This window comes from Prunus dulcis, chromosome 6 (genome assembly GCF_902201215.1).
Source record: "Prunus dulcis chromosome 6, ALMONDv2, whole genome shotgun sequence".
NCBI classification, from domain to species: Eukaryota; Viridiplantae; Streptophyta; class Magnoliopsida; order Rosales; family Rosaceae; genus Prunus; species Prunus dulcis.
This window is the reverse complement of record NC_047655.1, coordinates 3,728,431-3,742,986: the sequence shown is the minus strand read 5'-3', so window position 1 is coordinate 3,742,986 and position 14,556 is coordinate 3,728,431. Positions and strand designations below refer to the sequence as shown.

At 38.8% G+C, this 14,556-nt stretch overlaps 2 protein-coding genes and 1 pseudogene across 3 annotated transcripts in view; all 3 read right to left on the bottom strand.

Annotated features, from left to right (window-relative positions):
* Positions 1-704: 704 nt before the first annotated feature.
* On the bottom strand, positions 705-2,208 carry LOC117630047 (uncharacterized protein At5g39865). The gene has a single exon (XM_034362765.1). It carries the CDS (start codon positions 1,737-1,739, stop codon positions 996-998), a length of 744 nt encoding a protein of 247 aa, XP_034218656.1. The 5' UTR covers positions 1,740-2,208; the 3' UTR covers positions 705-995.
* A 3,852-nt stretch (positions 2,209-6,060) lies between these two features.
* Positions 6,061-14,556, bottom strand: part of LOC117630044 — a 13,767-nt pseudogene continuing 5,271 nt past the window's right edge. The window contains exons 2-8 of the transcript XR_004586191.1: positions 9,243-9,542; positions 8,173-8,886; positions 7,819-7,871; positions 7,434-7,747; positions 7,025-7,329; positions 6,556-6,931; positions 6,061-6,264 (exon numbers count right to left, since the gene is read on the bottom strand). The product of XR_004586191.1 is annotated as an uncharacterized LOC117630044 (transcript). The remainder of the gene's footprint in view (positions 6,265-6,555; positions 6,932-7,024; positions 7,330-7,433; positions 7,748-7,818; positions 7,872-8,172; positions 8,887-9,242; positions 9,543-14,556) is intronic.
* On the bottom strand, positions 13,314-14,045 carry LOC117629753. Its single transcript, XM_034362345.1, has one exon. The coding sequence runs from the start codon at positions 14,043-14,045 to the stop codon at positions 13,314-13,316; it is 732 nt and encodes a 243-aa protein (XP_034218236.1).

Below are 14,556 nucleotides of genomic sequence, written 5' to 3'. Positions count from 1 at the left end.
ACTTGTATTCCCAAGGGAGCAAACTTGGATTTCTATTTTTCTCCACGCTTTAATCTTAATCTCAATCTAACTTTTATTTGTTGACAAGCACTTCAGAGTTTTGAATACAAGACCTCTCAGATATTTGAAACCTTCAATCTCTTCATTCTCAACTTATATGAGATTGCACACGAAAAATAGAATGTTTGCTTGATATACATTGTTGGTCTTTCCTAATTGTTGAAGTAACATTCTTGTAGCATCGACTCTTCCATTGACTCAAGGTAATGTTTCAACCTCCGTTTGAGTTTTTTGCCTTTCCATCAACATTTGGAGTTTTGTTACGATTGCCGTACAAATTCGTACTCAATACGAACACTTGAAAAATACCACACCAATTGATTCCAACTCGCTGTTTAAAGAGCCATCATGTCCTATACGATTTGATTGATCATTTGTCACCAATTTGTATTCACTGCAAATTCGTACCATAGAAAAATCGCAACATTTGAGCCCCCCCTGTTTGTGTTGTCTATGAGGGAATGTACTCTCCACTTTGCACTCGAGTTCAAATCACCTAATTAGAAAAAACTTCATTTTCACAAATAAAAAATTGTTGGCACCAAAAGTTACCTTTTTCTTTTTGGTCTAAATAATCATGCACCTTAAACTTGACTGGAAAAAAAATAAAAAAATAAAAAAAGAAAGAGAAAACTCAAAAGATGGAAAGTAAAATGTACTTAAACTAAGTTGAAAAATCATAAACAAAGTTAGCAAAAAATCATAAACAAAGTTAGCTGACATTAATCTTTATAAGCCATATAATCCATTGGGTGACATTAACACAGCACACCCCATATGTGCTGGGCCTACACATTCTTACACACCCACCAACATTTTTTTAATAACAAAAAACTCCAAAACTCCTGCCACTCAAAAATTTCAAAAATCAAAAAGGAAAAATGGGGATTTTTTTTTTTTTTTTTTTGGGGGTTATTTCTAAATTAGAGGGAAAATTAGAGTGGTGCGCATGAACAAGAAGGGCACCTGATGAGGCCGTTCTCGTTGCAGGAGGTACAACTCTTGAAGCCATTCTTCTCAGTGTACAACTTGTGGCTGCCACTACACTCGACACACAGAATAAATCTGTACCCTCCGCACGTGTCACAGACGCCCGGTTCCTGTGCGGGCAAGCCTTCCACGAACTTCTTGAGCTCGCCGGCCTCGTGCAGCGTTCTCACCTCGTCGGCCCCACCTATGTACCTCCCACCAATGAAAACCCGCGGCAAAGTCAACTTCGTGTGTTGACCCAGAATCTGCTGCAGCTCGGTTAAGAACCCGTGGTCCATCGCCAGATCTCGTTCGTCCAACGAGACACGAAACCCTCGGAGAATTGATCGGACGGTCCTGCAGTCCTCGAAAGTCGGCCTCACAACGCGCAGGCTCGTGAAGTAAACAACAATGCGCTTCTCCGCACCCGGGATGGAGCTGATGGACGGCTCAGATTGTTTTGCGGAATTTTCATCTTGGGGTTGGGTGGGTGGGCGAGTTGACCAGGCGCGGAGGAGTGAGTTGGCGACTCGGACGCGGTGAAAAATAGCAGAGGTTCTTCTTGCGGCGGCGTTTGTGGGTTGTTGAGAGGGTTCGTTGTCGTCGGCGCAGAGATTCTGGATGTCTTTGAAGGAGGAGAAGGAGAAGGGTGAGGATGGAGATGACGTGTTGTGAATCTGAACCGTTGATTTGCCCCACGGCCGCCACATTTGAGGGTTGGGATCAGAAGAAGTTGGATTGTAGGAAGACCCAGATGAAGAGGTGAGAGAAAATTGAAATTTTATGACTTGGGTTGAAGAAGGAGGGAGGGATATGAACTGGGTTCTCTCTGTTATTTTATTTTATTTTTTGGGGGATTTATTTTGGTTTCAGGGTTTTGCTTGCTTAAAGCGAAGGCCTTCGTGATTGAAATTTGAAAGCTCTACAAAGCTTTGGGGAGCTTTCCAGAAAGAGAGAGAGAGAGATGGGATGTGGATAGATAAGTAAAATTGAATTGATGGGGTAGGGTTGGGTTGGGGGGGTTAGGCGGTTGGTTAAGGTAGTTGAGAGAGGTGGTGTGTTTGTTTTGTTATTGCCTTAATGGGGGTTTAAGAGAGAATGGGGGGATGAGAGGTTCTAATTAGTAGATAGGGTAATTGGGATTTAAAGCCTAATTATAGATGAGAGGTCCTGTTTAGTAGATGGGTAACTTTTGCCTAATTCCATAGATTTTTCTGTGGACCTGGTTCAAGTCTTTTCCTTGTTATGTAACTTGTAATTGTCTACAACTCTGGCCTATATTTGGGGAACTTTTAATTTATCTTGGCTTGGCTTAAAAAATGAGATTTGGAGGGAGAAACCTACTTGAGTACGAGAGTTGGTGATGACTGATGACTGATGGTAATTGGCATCTGGTTAAACTTTGAGTTTAACTTACCTCCATAGGCCACTTTTGACTGAATATGCAAGTGAATTAAGTTATTGCAAATGTAGGTGAATTCTATCTTGACACTTACATGCATAAATTATCTTATCGATATTTATATATATTGGTAAAGAATTAAAATAATTATAATTGTGTAAGGGACTTGTAAAAAGTGATTAAAAGTATTTATTTATGAATCCGACGCCTTATTAGATTCGTTTCACCTTTCTCCCAATATTGCTTGTATAATTAAAAAAACAATTATAACTGTATGTTTGAATGGGATTCACAATGCATAAACAAGGAGCAACATGGAGGATGGCTACCACTAGCATATGCATTCTAAGCAGTTATGAATCCAAATGAGTACAAGCTCCTGCAATGTAACAGCTTATCTTTGATTATTCTAAGTATAAAAGGTTGGGGGTTCACATTCATAACAAATATACAATGCACACAATGCAGGAGTATGGGGAGCGTGCTGATTTCTTGCCAGCCCATTAATAGCAAGCAAGCACATTAGCTTCTGTGTCTCAAAGTCAGAAAATCTTCACCTGCTCACATTTGATTTCTCCTTTCTCTTATTATTTTGACAATGCACTTACTTGCGCGCTTGAAATGTTAGGTTCGATTTCTCCCTCCTTTATTATTGAACTGTTCAAAATTGATTTTTTGCTCTCTTAATATCGCTTTTTAATTAAGAAAAACCATTTAGGGAATAATAAGAGAGGAGAGGGTGAATGTAATGATATATCCAACAAGTGTGATGGGGGACCATGTATAATTAACTGCAGAGTGTGGTAGAGGAGACAATGCATGTTTGGTAGTTCTGAAAGTCTGAATCTGCTTCTTCCAAAAGCAAAAGTTAAAAGTAGAAAGCCCACTCCACTCAGTGGGTGCGTTCTGAAAAGTTCACATGGGGGGTAGAAGAAGAGTAAGAAAGTAGGGTGGAAGCCACATGCCTGATTGATTGAACATAGAAGTTATAGAAGAGAGCCTAGAGATCCTCTTTTATTGATTGCATGTTCTTGTGCAGAGCTTAACACCCATTTTCTATTTATATTTATACATAATTATCTGAAGCCATTAAAAACATGAATAAATGAACTCTCTAAATCAGTATGTATCGGGTAGATGCAGCATGTAGGGAGAAGACACAAACATTTGGTATAATAGGTGTTCTATAAATGTCGCTCCCTCACCATAAGAATCAAATCAAGTAACACAAGCATACAGATAGATCATGTAGTTTTGAGATGTTCCAAAAGTCCTACGATCCATCCAATGTAAAAAAGGATTTCTGTTTGAGAAACCAAAATTTTCCCTTGCGACGACTATGATGATAATGAAGTGGTACAACAGTCCCGTACAATTTTTTGGGCTTAAAATTCTCATTCACATGATGACGCACAACACATGCACATGTTACAGCTTTATACAGATGCTGAAAAACAAAAGAAGTATATGTGTAAAATAGCGGGAGATGCATATATCTAACCTCAAATATACATGCATGTTGCATGTAGAAGAGCGGCACAGCTCGACAGATTTGTGAAAGGAAATAGGGTAAGTACCAAAGGCGGTAAAAATTTCCACATTAGAAAGTTAGAAAATCTTACAAGGGCTTATAAAGACTTGGGCTACTCCACTCATTGACAATTGATTTTGGAGTGAAACCTCAAATGTTCTCCACATCACCCAAAATGTGTTGTGCATGTGTTAGGCTTGAAAATTTGCCACACATGCGGTGGCGTGTGAGAATATGAAGGTAAAAAGTCTCACATTAAAAAGTTTTGTTTGATGTATAGACCAACAGAGGGACATCGTTGAGATGGATTTGGGTTGCTATTGGAAACCTTTTTACAGGATAGGTCTAGACCAGCTCGGCCCATGGAATTTTGCCAAGAGCTGTGTCAAGATAGTCTGCAATGGAAAGGTCACCACGAGTAGTCCGCATAAGATCACTGCGAAGCTGCAAAATACAATTGTGCGACTGAGAAGCGTAGCAGTTTTCCAACGAAACCCAGGTTGTACGAGCAGAAGTCGACAGAGCAACAGTAGACAAAACAGTGGAAGAAAGAGAAGAATTCAACCAAGAAAGAACTTGTTGGTCTTGCTAGATCCAGTCTTCATACGCAGGATTAACAGATTTAGTGAGTTTGCCTTCAGCATCAATCAGAAAGGCAGCAGGACACATGCTAGAACCATCAACAAAAGAGAGCAGATTGCGACTGCGAAGCAAAGGAACGATCTGTGCACGCCAGAGAGGGAAATTGGTGCAATCAAGTTTGATAGTCAAAAAATTGGAGATATTAGAGGAGGACACCATGAGGACAGAAGAGCTCGAAGCAGCAGAAGAAGACATGAAGAGAGGAGAAAGAAAAAAAAAAAACAACGAAGTCGTTAAGACTCTGTGTTGCTCTGATACCATGAAAGAATCTTAGTTTTCTTATATTCCAAAAACAGATATTACAATCTATTTGTGCACAAGGTATATGAATGTAAACCTTTCAGTTACTACATAACGGAAATGTATTTACAACCTAATAATATCATAACAGCAGAAACAATTACATGCTAGCATTCATTGGCTTTAAATCTCCCGTTACTAGTCAGGACTATGGTAACTGCCTAACAAGGTTTTTTTTTTTTTTCTCTCTCAAATGACTGGGCCTGTGCAATTGCAGCTTCTAATTTTTGACTGAAGTCCTTGATTTCAAGCTTCACCGATGATATTTCAGCATCATAACTATCTACTTTCGACTTAAGAAATTTGTAATCAGAGTTGTTCCAGAGTGAGTTTCTTATTCACCCTCTATTCCGTATGAAGTCTGAGATCCAAAAGGGTTATTTTATTATTGTATTATCCATTGTTGTAGTTTCAAAATGAAAACAGAACATCCTCTTCAACATCTACTCTCTTCAGATAAGACACAGGGCAACATATATTATTTATGTAACCTCAATGAAACAGCACAAAGAAGCTAATTCCAGTTGGTTATATAGCACACATCTAATTCCAGTTGGTTTGTCAACTGCATTAGAAAAACTTAGCCTTCAAGTTCAACACAAACAAATATCAATAAAGAGAGTAACAGATTTGAGTTCATGACCTACAAGAGAGAGATCAAAGACAACAGTCACTGACCTGAATTTCGTTAATTCTCTGTAGATCATGTTCGTTGTTCAACGGCCGTACAAGCATTCTCTATCTGAAAATAGAGCTCGTATCTATATTGGCCATTCATACTGTACAATTAGCACCTCCAAGCCGTGGCGATACTCGGTTTTTCCAATTTTTTTCAAAAAGGAATAGTATAGCCGGCCGGCTATCCTCGGTTTTTTAGAATTTTTTAAGGAGAAATAGTATAGCCGCGCGGCTATACTCGGTTTTAGATTTTTTAAGACCAAATAGTACAGCCGCGCGGCTATACTTGGTTTTTAAATTTTTTTAACATTTTTAAAAAAGGGATAGTATAGCGAGCGGCTATTCCGTGCTTTCCCAATTTTTTAAAAACAAGCTGCAAATATTTTTGAGTATTTTAATTGCGGCTATACTCTTTAATTTTTCGAATACTTTAAATGTATAGCCGTTCGGCTATAATAATTTATTTATTTTTTCGGGGAGGCAACACATAGATTCTACGAACTTTGGGCTGAATTAACAATACAAAGAAAGTCACTTGAAGCGTTTTAGGTACAATTGTTACCTCGAAAGTTAAGTTGCATAAATGAAACACACACATAATCTAAATCTGAACAAAATCTCAGTTGCCAAGAGACTTCACCAGTAGTACATAGCATAATTATTGACATTATGGTAACATTCCCTGCAAAACAATGTTCAACAACAGTAAGAAACTCAGAGTATAAACTTCAAGGGGTAAAAGACTTATATATAAAAACTCATTCTGATTCTCAACAGGAAAAGAGAAAATCGAACCCAAAATTAAAACAACCTAACAGCTAGAATCATATATTTGACCACAACAAGTTTCATAGGGGGTTTACATGGTATCAAAGTTTTGACACCACTGCAAGTAGGTTTTGATGCTATAGGGGAACAGATTTGAGTTCATGACCAACAAGAGAGAGATCAAAGACAACAGTAAGTCACTGACCTGAATTTCGTCAATTCTCTGTAGAACATGTTTACTTCTTTCATTGAAAGCTCTTGCTCGGCTTGCAATACTATCATGCATAAGCTTGTGTCTCAATACTGACGATAAATGGCTCGAGAAGATTGGAGTGCTGCATCTCGGATAAATTCTCTGGTTTCAATGACAGAGTTCAAGAAGGGAAATGCACTGAAGCAGGTATTGGTTGCACATCCTGCAGTTAAAGGGTTTTCTGATAAGGATAGACCGAGTAACAGAAGAGATTCTTGTTCTGGTTGATTATTTTTGCCTCCGAACTGAAGAATTTCTTCTTTGTCCTGAAGCTATAGAAGCCGCCGCCACAGGCTGTGTTGTCACTGGTTTTTTCTTCTGAAAATAGCTGGAATCAATTCCAAACATGAAAAGTAAAATAAGATTAGTTGACAGCCAAATCATCCCCAAAACTTCAAACAACAAGACTTACAAACCTCACCTGCATACACTGGTTTTTTGGTGTAATTTCCTTGGAAAATAGAGGACTAACTTTATCATCATCTTTGCAGCTGTCACCAACTTCTAAACATTCAAATGCATCTTTGTGTAACCATGAAGCATGAGTTTCTACTCTTTCAATTCACAGAGCGGACATTTCTGGAGGAGACAGTTCATGCAATACAGTGGCATTATTTCTGCTAGCATAATCCAAGGAGTCCCACATAGTTTTTGGCGCAGCCAGGTCAGGTTGCTTCTGAGAACTCAAGTTTAAGTCAACATTGCATTCCACAGTGCCACATGAATCTGCTACTAAGAATTCTTTTAGATAAAGTATTGTAAGTTAAACACAATGTGAATTGATAATGTTACTGGTTCAAATGCATTCCTAGAAATTAATGAAGTCCTACCAGTGGGGATAACAGAGAAGTCCAAATAAGGAAGTGATCTGCCTAAATGAGGGGTTTCTGTTGCTTTAAGATCATCACTTGATAAATCTTGAGCTTCATCTCTTATCAATGCATGGGTTTTTCCTGGTTTACATAGAGTTACAGCTTCAGAAGAGGAGTCTCTAGTATCACTACTTTTTCTTAAATGATCCGTGCAAAGAACTTCAACATCCATTGCACTTTGAGCATTCTGGCCACGAACTTTTCCAGCCTGCTGTAAGGCGGCACTGCCTGTTTTTTCCTCATCATGCAGTTGTTCTTCTTCATGCATCAAACTGTCCCGATGAATGAAGTAAGCAATTAAAATATAAGAAACCAATAAGTTCTGAAGTTAATGTGAACCTACATTTTAGTTCCAGCGGCAGCAGATCCAGCATGAGCATATCTAAAATCAAAGATCTGTAGCAAAGAAATTAGATCGGTGATTACAAATTACATACAGAAATGAAGTATCGGGTTAAGAACGCACATAATAGTGGAGTCAGTCAGCCACTCGAGGAGAACTAAGCACTAACAATGATGCACCTTTTATTCTGACCTTGTTTTTATACATATGTATTATTATAGAATATATGTAAACAAAAATGTATTTTCCATGTCGCATCTTATTTTCTAATTCTCATTTCACATGATTGTGTTTGTGCTCATAGGCAGATACATTATTTCCAAATTGACAAAAGATAGGCTTCATATTACATACCTCTCTGGAGTGCTTCAAATCTGCTTCATGATCTACTGAGCAGTTTTCAGGGGAAGTTTCTTCATAAGAACTGGTATTAGTACAAACAGAATTATTCAATTTGGTTATCAATGAGCAGCTATTTTCCACAGGCAGTGATTTCCTTTGTATATTAGACTCATCCATATCCTTTTTTCTTTTATTCCTTCGGCAGAAAGTAACCAATGGGGTGGTCAACTTGTTTTGCGCAGCTGAATCACCACCTAATTTATCTAAGTTATTTCTAGAGAATGAATCAGTGTCTTCTAAGTTTGATGTATTCAATCTTGGTGAGCTACCATCACATTCAGAGCTGCTTTTTCTTTCAAATGCTGCTGCTGCTGATGATGATTTTTGTCTGACAAAATCAGCAGTAATTACAGCGGAATTCATCACCAATTGAGAAACTGACCTCCCTCCAACATTATTATAATCAACCAATGCTCCAGCATTAGCATTTGAAGATGAGCCAACTTTCTTGCCACTAGACTTATTCCCATATGCATCCCTTTGGGTGGGAACCTCATCAAGACTTGTCGGAAAGGATTTAATTGATATTTGTCTTGTGCCAGATACTTCAGTGTGTTTCATTTCTTTATGGGGCTTATCTAGGCATTGGAGATGATACGACTGAAGGCATTTGCCACAGTGCTTCAGGTTACCCCCGACACAGCACACAAAACATACATGGCATACCTGCAAGAAAAGAGGCAGGTGAGACAGAATATAGCGATGACCTTAAAAATAAATTATAGGTCTAAGACAACTAAGAGAAGATCTTCGTAGAAACCTGAATTAAAGAACCAAATCTAAATGTTCATCTCAACTAGATACGCTTTCAAGGGTTGGTTGAATAGGGCACATTCTGGTGGTATCTGGTAATCCCTTAAAACCTTTTTCCTTTCAGTATTTTTTCAAGAACAAAATTATTAGGGGAAAAATAGGGAAGGATGGATTATCAAATTATCTACAAAAGATGATTGACATACAACATATATGCCTATGAAACAAACTAAAAAAAGTGAACAGGTTCCAACTTTCTAAAATCTCACCGCAGAATTTCTGTTATAATGTTCTGATGAACGCTTATCAATCAAATGAACTTGCAAGTCTGGTGATTTGCTTAAAGAAGTATCATCGGGAGCAACAAAAAGTGAATTATGGCACTCATGTCCCTGTACAGGATCTGTTCTTGATTGCCGCTTTCGCTTATACGTTAGCAACACTTTGCTTCCTGACATTTAAGCTTTCAAAAAGAAATCTTGCTGCAATTCCAAACACTTGTACCGCATTTTTCACATGAAATTTGTATTTATTCCACTATGTTCAGTCTCATTTCAACACAGAAAAACCTGCATATGTTAAGGAAAATATCCAATTAACTAAACAGCAAGTCATGACTCATATAGTTATGTTAGAATTCTCTGATATCTGTATTTCAGATTAGGAAGAAGTGCACATTCTAGAGCATTTAGCTAGAGAGAAAGTGAAGAGAGAATAGAGAATGCACTGTTCTATTGAAATCTGTCAATTCTGCAGCTTACAAAGTGTGACTGCTAGGAGAGAAATGTGATTCTCTTCTAACAGAATTACAGCTGTCACCCTATTAGATGCTTACACATGTCATACCAAATCTAAGCTAGAGAATCCACCTAGACTATGATCTAATGGTTCTCATTACATCATTTAAATAGACTTAGCAGCAAACAGAACAAATAGAAGATAGCTTCAGCTCTAAGAAATCTGCTGGAGGATTATATTTCAACACTCCCTTCTAATCCTTTAGCTGATTTCACTCCAAGCAAGCTTCTCAGCCTCACAAACCGATCCTTAGGCAGAGCTTTAGTCAAAATGTCTGCTATCTGATCTTCTGTTTTGCAGTACATCAGTTCAATTTCTTTTGCTTGAATGGCTTCCCTTATAAAATGAAATTTCCTGCTGATGTGTCTTGTCTTTTGGTGATGAACTGGATTCCTTGCCATTGCAATTGCTGAGGTGTTATCACATAGAATTTGAGTCCCTTCTATCTGTTCTTCACCAAAATCTTCAAGCACAAATCTGAGCCACTTAGCTTGTGAAGTTGCTTCTGCAGCACTCACATACTCAGCTACGGCTGTAGATAGAGCAACTGTGTTTTGCTTGATGGAAGCCCAAGAGAACATGCCTGAGCCTAGTGTGAAGGCATATCCTGAGGTGCTCCTCATATCATCCTCACTCCCAGCCCAGTCACTGTCACAGTACCCAATTAGAGTAGCTGTCTTCCCCTTTGCAAACTCAATTCCAAAATCCAATGTGCCTTGAATGTATCTCAGCTCCCTTTTAGCAGTTCCCATGTGTTTCTTTGAGGGATTGTGCATAAACCTAGCAAGCAAGCTAGATGCAAACATGACATCTGGTCTTGTGGCAGTCAGATAAAGGAGACTTCCTACAATCTGTCTGAATTCACTTTCATCTGCTGCTTCACTCCCATCTTCTCTACACAATTTCTCATTCACCACTAATGGAATTGCCACTGACTTGTAGTCTCTCATTCCAAACTTCTCAAGAATTTTCATGGCATATTTCTTTTGATGAATGAAAATATGCTTGTCAGTTTGTTCCACTCCCATGCCAAGAAAATGGTGCAACAGACCCAAGTCTGTCATCTCATAGTGTTGCATCATATCTTGTTTAAATTCTTCAAGCATTTTAGGACAGCTTCCAGTATATATAATGTCATCTACATAGAGGGAGACAATGATAATACCTGAGGTGTCACTTGTTTTGATATAGAGAGTAGCTTCACTTAAGCTTTTCTTGAAACCTGCAGTGTTGAAATAGGCATCTATTTCATCATACCAGGCCCTTGGGGCTTGCTTCAGTCCATATAGAGCCTTGTTCAACCTGTACACCTTGGTTTCCTTGCTCTCTTGAACATATCCTTGAGGTTGTTCAACATAAACTTCCTCCTTTAGAATGCCATTGAGAAAAGCAGACTTCACATCCAATTGAAATAGGTTCCATTCCTTTTGTGCTGCAAGGGCTATCAAAGTTCTGATGGTGTCAAGTCTTGCCACAGGGGCAAATGTCTCATTATAGTCGATTCCAGGCTTCTGTGAATAGCCTTTAGCCACAAGCCTAGCTTTATTCTTCTGCACAGTGCCATCTAGGTTCAGTTTGACCTTGTAGACCCACTTAACACCAATTACTGGTTTGTTAGATGGCCTGTCAACTAATTTCCAAGTATTGTTCTTCTCAATCATCTCCAATTCAGCCTCCATTGCACATCTCCATGATTCATCCAAATCTGCTTCTTCAAAGCTGTCAGGTTCTACAATGCACATGTTGCATTGTGCCATGATGTCATTAATACTCCTCCACTTGTGAGGTGTGTGATCAAGCCTTTGAGTCTCATCAAGCATTTCTTCCCCTTGAGGTGCAATTTCTTCTTCCATCTGCATTTGAGTATCCAAGAACTGAGATTGTTCATCTAATACTCTCTGTTCAGTTTCTGTAGTACCTTGATTTCCATCTGGCATAGATATTCCCACATCTGCATTGCTAGGATTCTCCCATTTCCATGAGACTTCTTCATCAAAATAGACATCCCTAGACAAGATAATCTTTCTAGTCTTAGGATCATACAGTCTATAGCCTTTTTCACACAATCCATAGCCCACAAAAATGCATTTGTGACTGTTTTCTTCCAACTTGTGTCTCAAAACAGAAGGAATAAGCACATGACATAGGCATCCAAACACTTTCAAGTGTGCAATACCTGGCTTTCTTCCTGTGTAGACCTCAAATGGTGTCATTTTCTCAAGAGATTTAGAAGGACACCTGTTGAGAAGGTAGACTGCTGTATGAACAGCTTCTGCCCAAAACTCATATGGAAGACTCTTTTCATGTAGCATAGACTTTGCCATCTCAATCACAGTCATGTTCTTCCTCTCAACAACTCCATTTTGCTGAGGGGAATATGCTACTGTCAGCTGTCTTTGTATTCCAGCCTCACTGTAGTATGCAAGAAATTCATTTGACATGAATTCTCCACCTCTGTCACTTCTAAGTGATTTCACTTTGTGTCCACTCTGCAATTCTGTCATTGCTTTGAACTTCTTGAAACATTCAAAAGCATTGGATTTATTTCTGAGAAAATAAACCCAAGCCATTCTTGTATAGTCATCAATGAATAACAGGAAATATCTGTTTTCTGACATTGATGCAATCTGCATTGGACCACAGATGTCAGTGTGAACTAATTCAAGTGGAAACTGAGCTCTCCAAGTAGATTCTGCAGGAAATGAGTCTCTATGTTGCTTTCCCAGCTTGCAGCCTTCACCCACTGCTAAATCCTTCTCCAGACTAGGCAGTCCATGAACCATGTCTTGATTTGCTAGCATCTTGATGCTTTGATCATTAAGATGACCCAGCCTTTTATGCCAAGTCTGCAAACTGTGAGTCACACTTGCTCTCAACACCAACTGAGTAGCAGGTACCATTGTGAGAGAGAAACACCTATTGCTAGTCATTGGAACCTTAGCTATAGGATTTTGCAGTGACCAATCATCAAAAATTGTCACCATTCCCTTTCCAAATACTAAACAATACCCATGTTCCATCATCTGACCAACACTGAGCAAGTTCTCTTCTAAACCAGGCACCAACATCACTTCTTGAATGTGTTTTCTGCCTGTCTTGGTTTCCATCACAAGAGTACCTTTTCCTGCAACTTGAACTGTCTCTCCAGTCCCCATTTTCACCTTGGAAGTTACATCCCTTCGAATATCTATCAGTAGCCTTTCATCTCCAGTCATGTGGTTGCTACAACCACTGTCCACATACCAAGAATTGTTCAATTTCACATCTGTCACAGCATTGCATGCATAAAACAATGTTCCAGTTTCTTCAACCTGATTGGCATAGTTCACCTTCTGCACAGGTTGATTGTCATGGCAATTTCTAACCATGTGACCAAACTTTCCACATCCTCTGCATTTTGGTTTTCCTTCAAACCAGCACTTGCCATAGTGCAGTTTTTCACAATGCTTGCAGGGTGTTTTAGTTCCATCATTTGATGCATTTGGTTTGGAATTTGAATTGGACTTGTTATTCCAATTCTTCCCATTTTCCTTCCAGTTCTTCTAAGACTTGTTACCTCCAGAAGAACTTCCATTCTTAGAGCTTTTACTCTCAATGTTCAGACTAGTGAAAGCCTTTTCTGTGGAATTTTCATTGTGCCTATCTAATCTGAGCTCAAAGTTCTTGAGAGATGCAACCACTTCTTGAATTTCAAGAGTGTCAAGATCCTTTGAATGCTCAATCACAGAACATATAGAATCATAAGATCTAGGCAAGCTAATAAGCAATTTCTGCACAACTCTTTCTCTAGGTAACTCTTCACCATAATTCTTCATTTGATTAATTAGATCAAACAGTTTAGCAGCATAAACAGAAAATGATTCACTATCCTTCATACGAGTGTATTCAAACTCTCTACGTAGGCCTTGTAGTTTCACACTTCTTACCTGTTTATCACCTCTAAACTCTTGCTTCAAAATATCCCATGCACCTTTTGAGGTTTCTTCATTCACTATTCTGGGAAAAATTTGGTCTGAGACTGCACCTTGGATCAGTCCAAGTGCACGAGCATCTTTCATCAAAGTCTCAGCCGTTACAGACTTCTCCCCTTCAGCAGCTTTAGATCCTTCTTCCTTTTCTTTTTCCTTCGTTGGATCTGAAGCATCAAAGCCATTTTCAACCAAATCCCACAGTCCATGAGATTTCAGAATGGTCTTCAATCGAATGCTCCAAAACTCATAGTTTTCTCCATTGAACACTGGTGTACGAAGCTCAGAGGAGCTTGATCCTGCCATGTTAGACATCAGACGCAGCTAGACAGGCTTCGTGAAGTTTTGAGTGAGCTCAACGTCAGCTCAGCCAAGCACCAGCTCGATTCTCACAGATTCACGCCCAATAAACAATCAAACCTGGCTCTGAGGCCATGTTAGAATTCTCTGATATCTGTACTTCAGATTAGGAAGAAGGGCACATTCTAGAGCATTTAGCTAGAGAGAAAGTGAAGAGAGAATAGAGAATGCACTGTTCTATTGAAATCTGTCAATTCTGCAGCTTACAAAGTGTGACTGCTAGGAGAGAAATGTGATTCTCTTCTAACAGAATTACAGCTGTCACCCTATTAGATGCTTACACATGTCATACCAAATCTAAGCTAGAGAATCCACCTAGACTATGATCTAATGGTTCTCATTACATCATTTAAATAGACTTAGCAGAAAACAGAACAAATAGAAGAATATGCCATTCATGCTCTAAGAAATCTGACCATAGGAGGATTTCCTTTATTTTGTATTTCAACGAAGAGAG

What these genes read in the sequence shown, in the direction of transcription:
- LOC117629753 (XM_034362345.1), bottom strand. Translation starts at nt 14,045, where the DNA reads ATGGCAGGATCAAGCTCCTCTGAGCTTCGTACACCAGTGTTCAATGGA.
- LOC117630047 (XM_034362765.1), bottom strand. Translation starts at nt 1,739, where the DNA reads ATGTGGCGGCCGTGGGGCAAATCAACGGTTCAGATTCACAACACGTCA.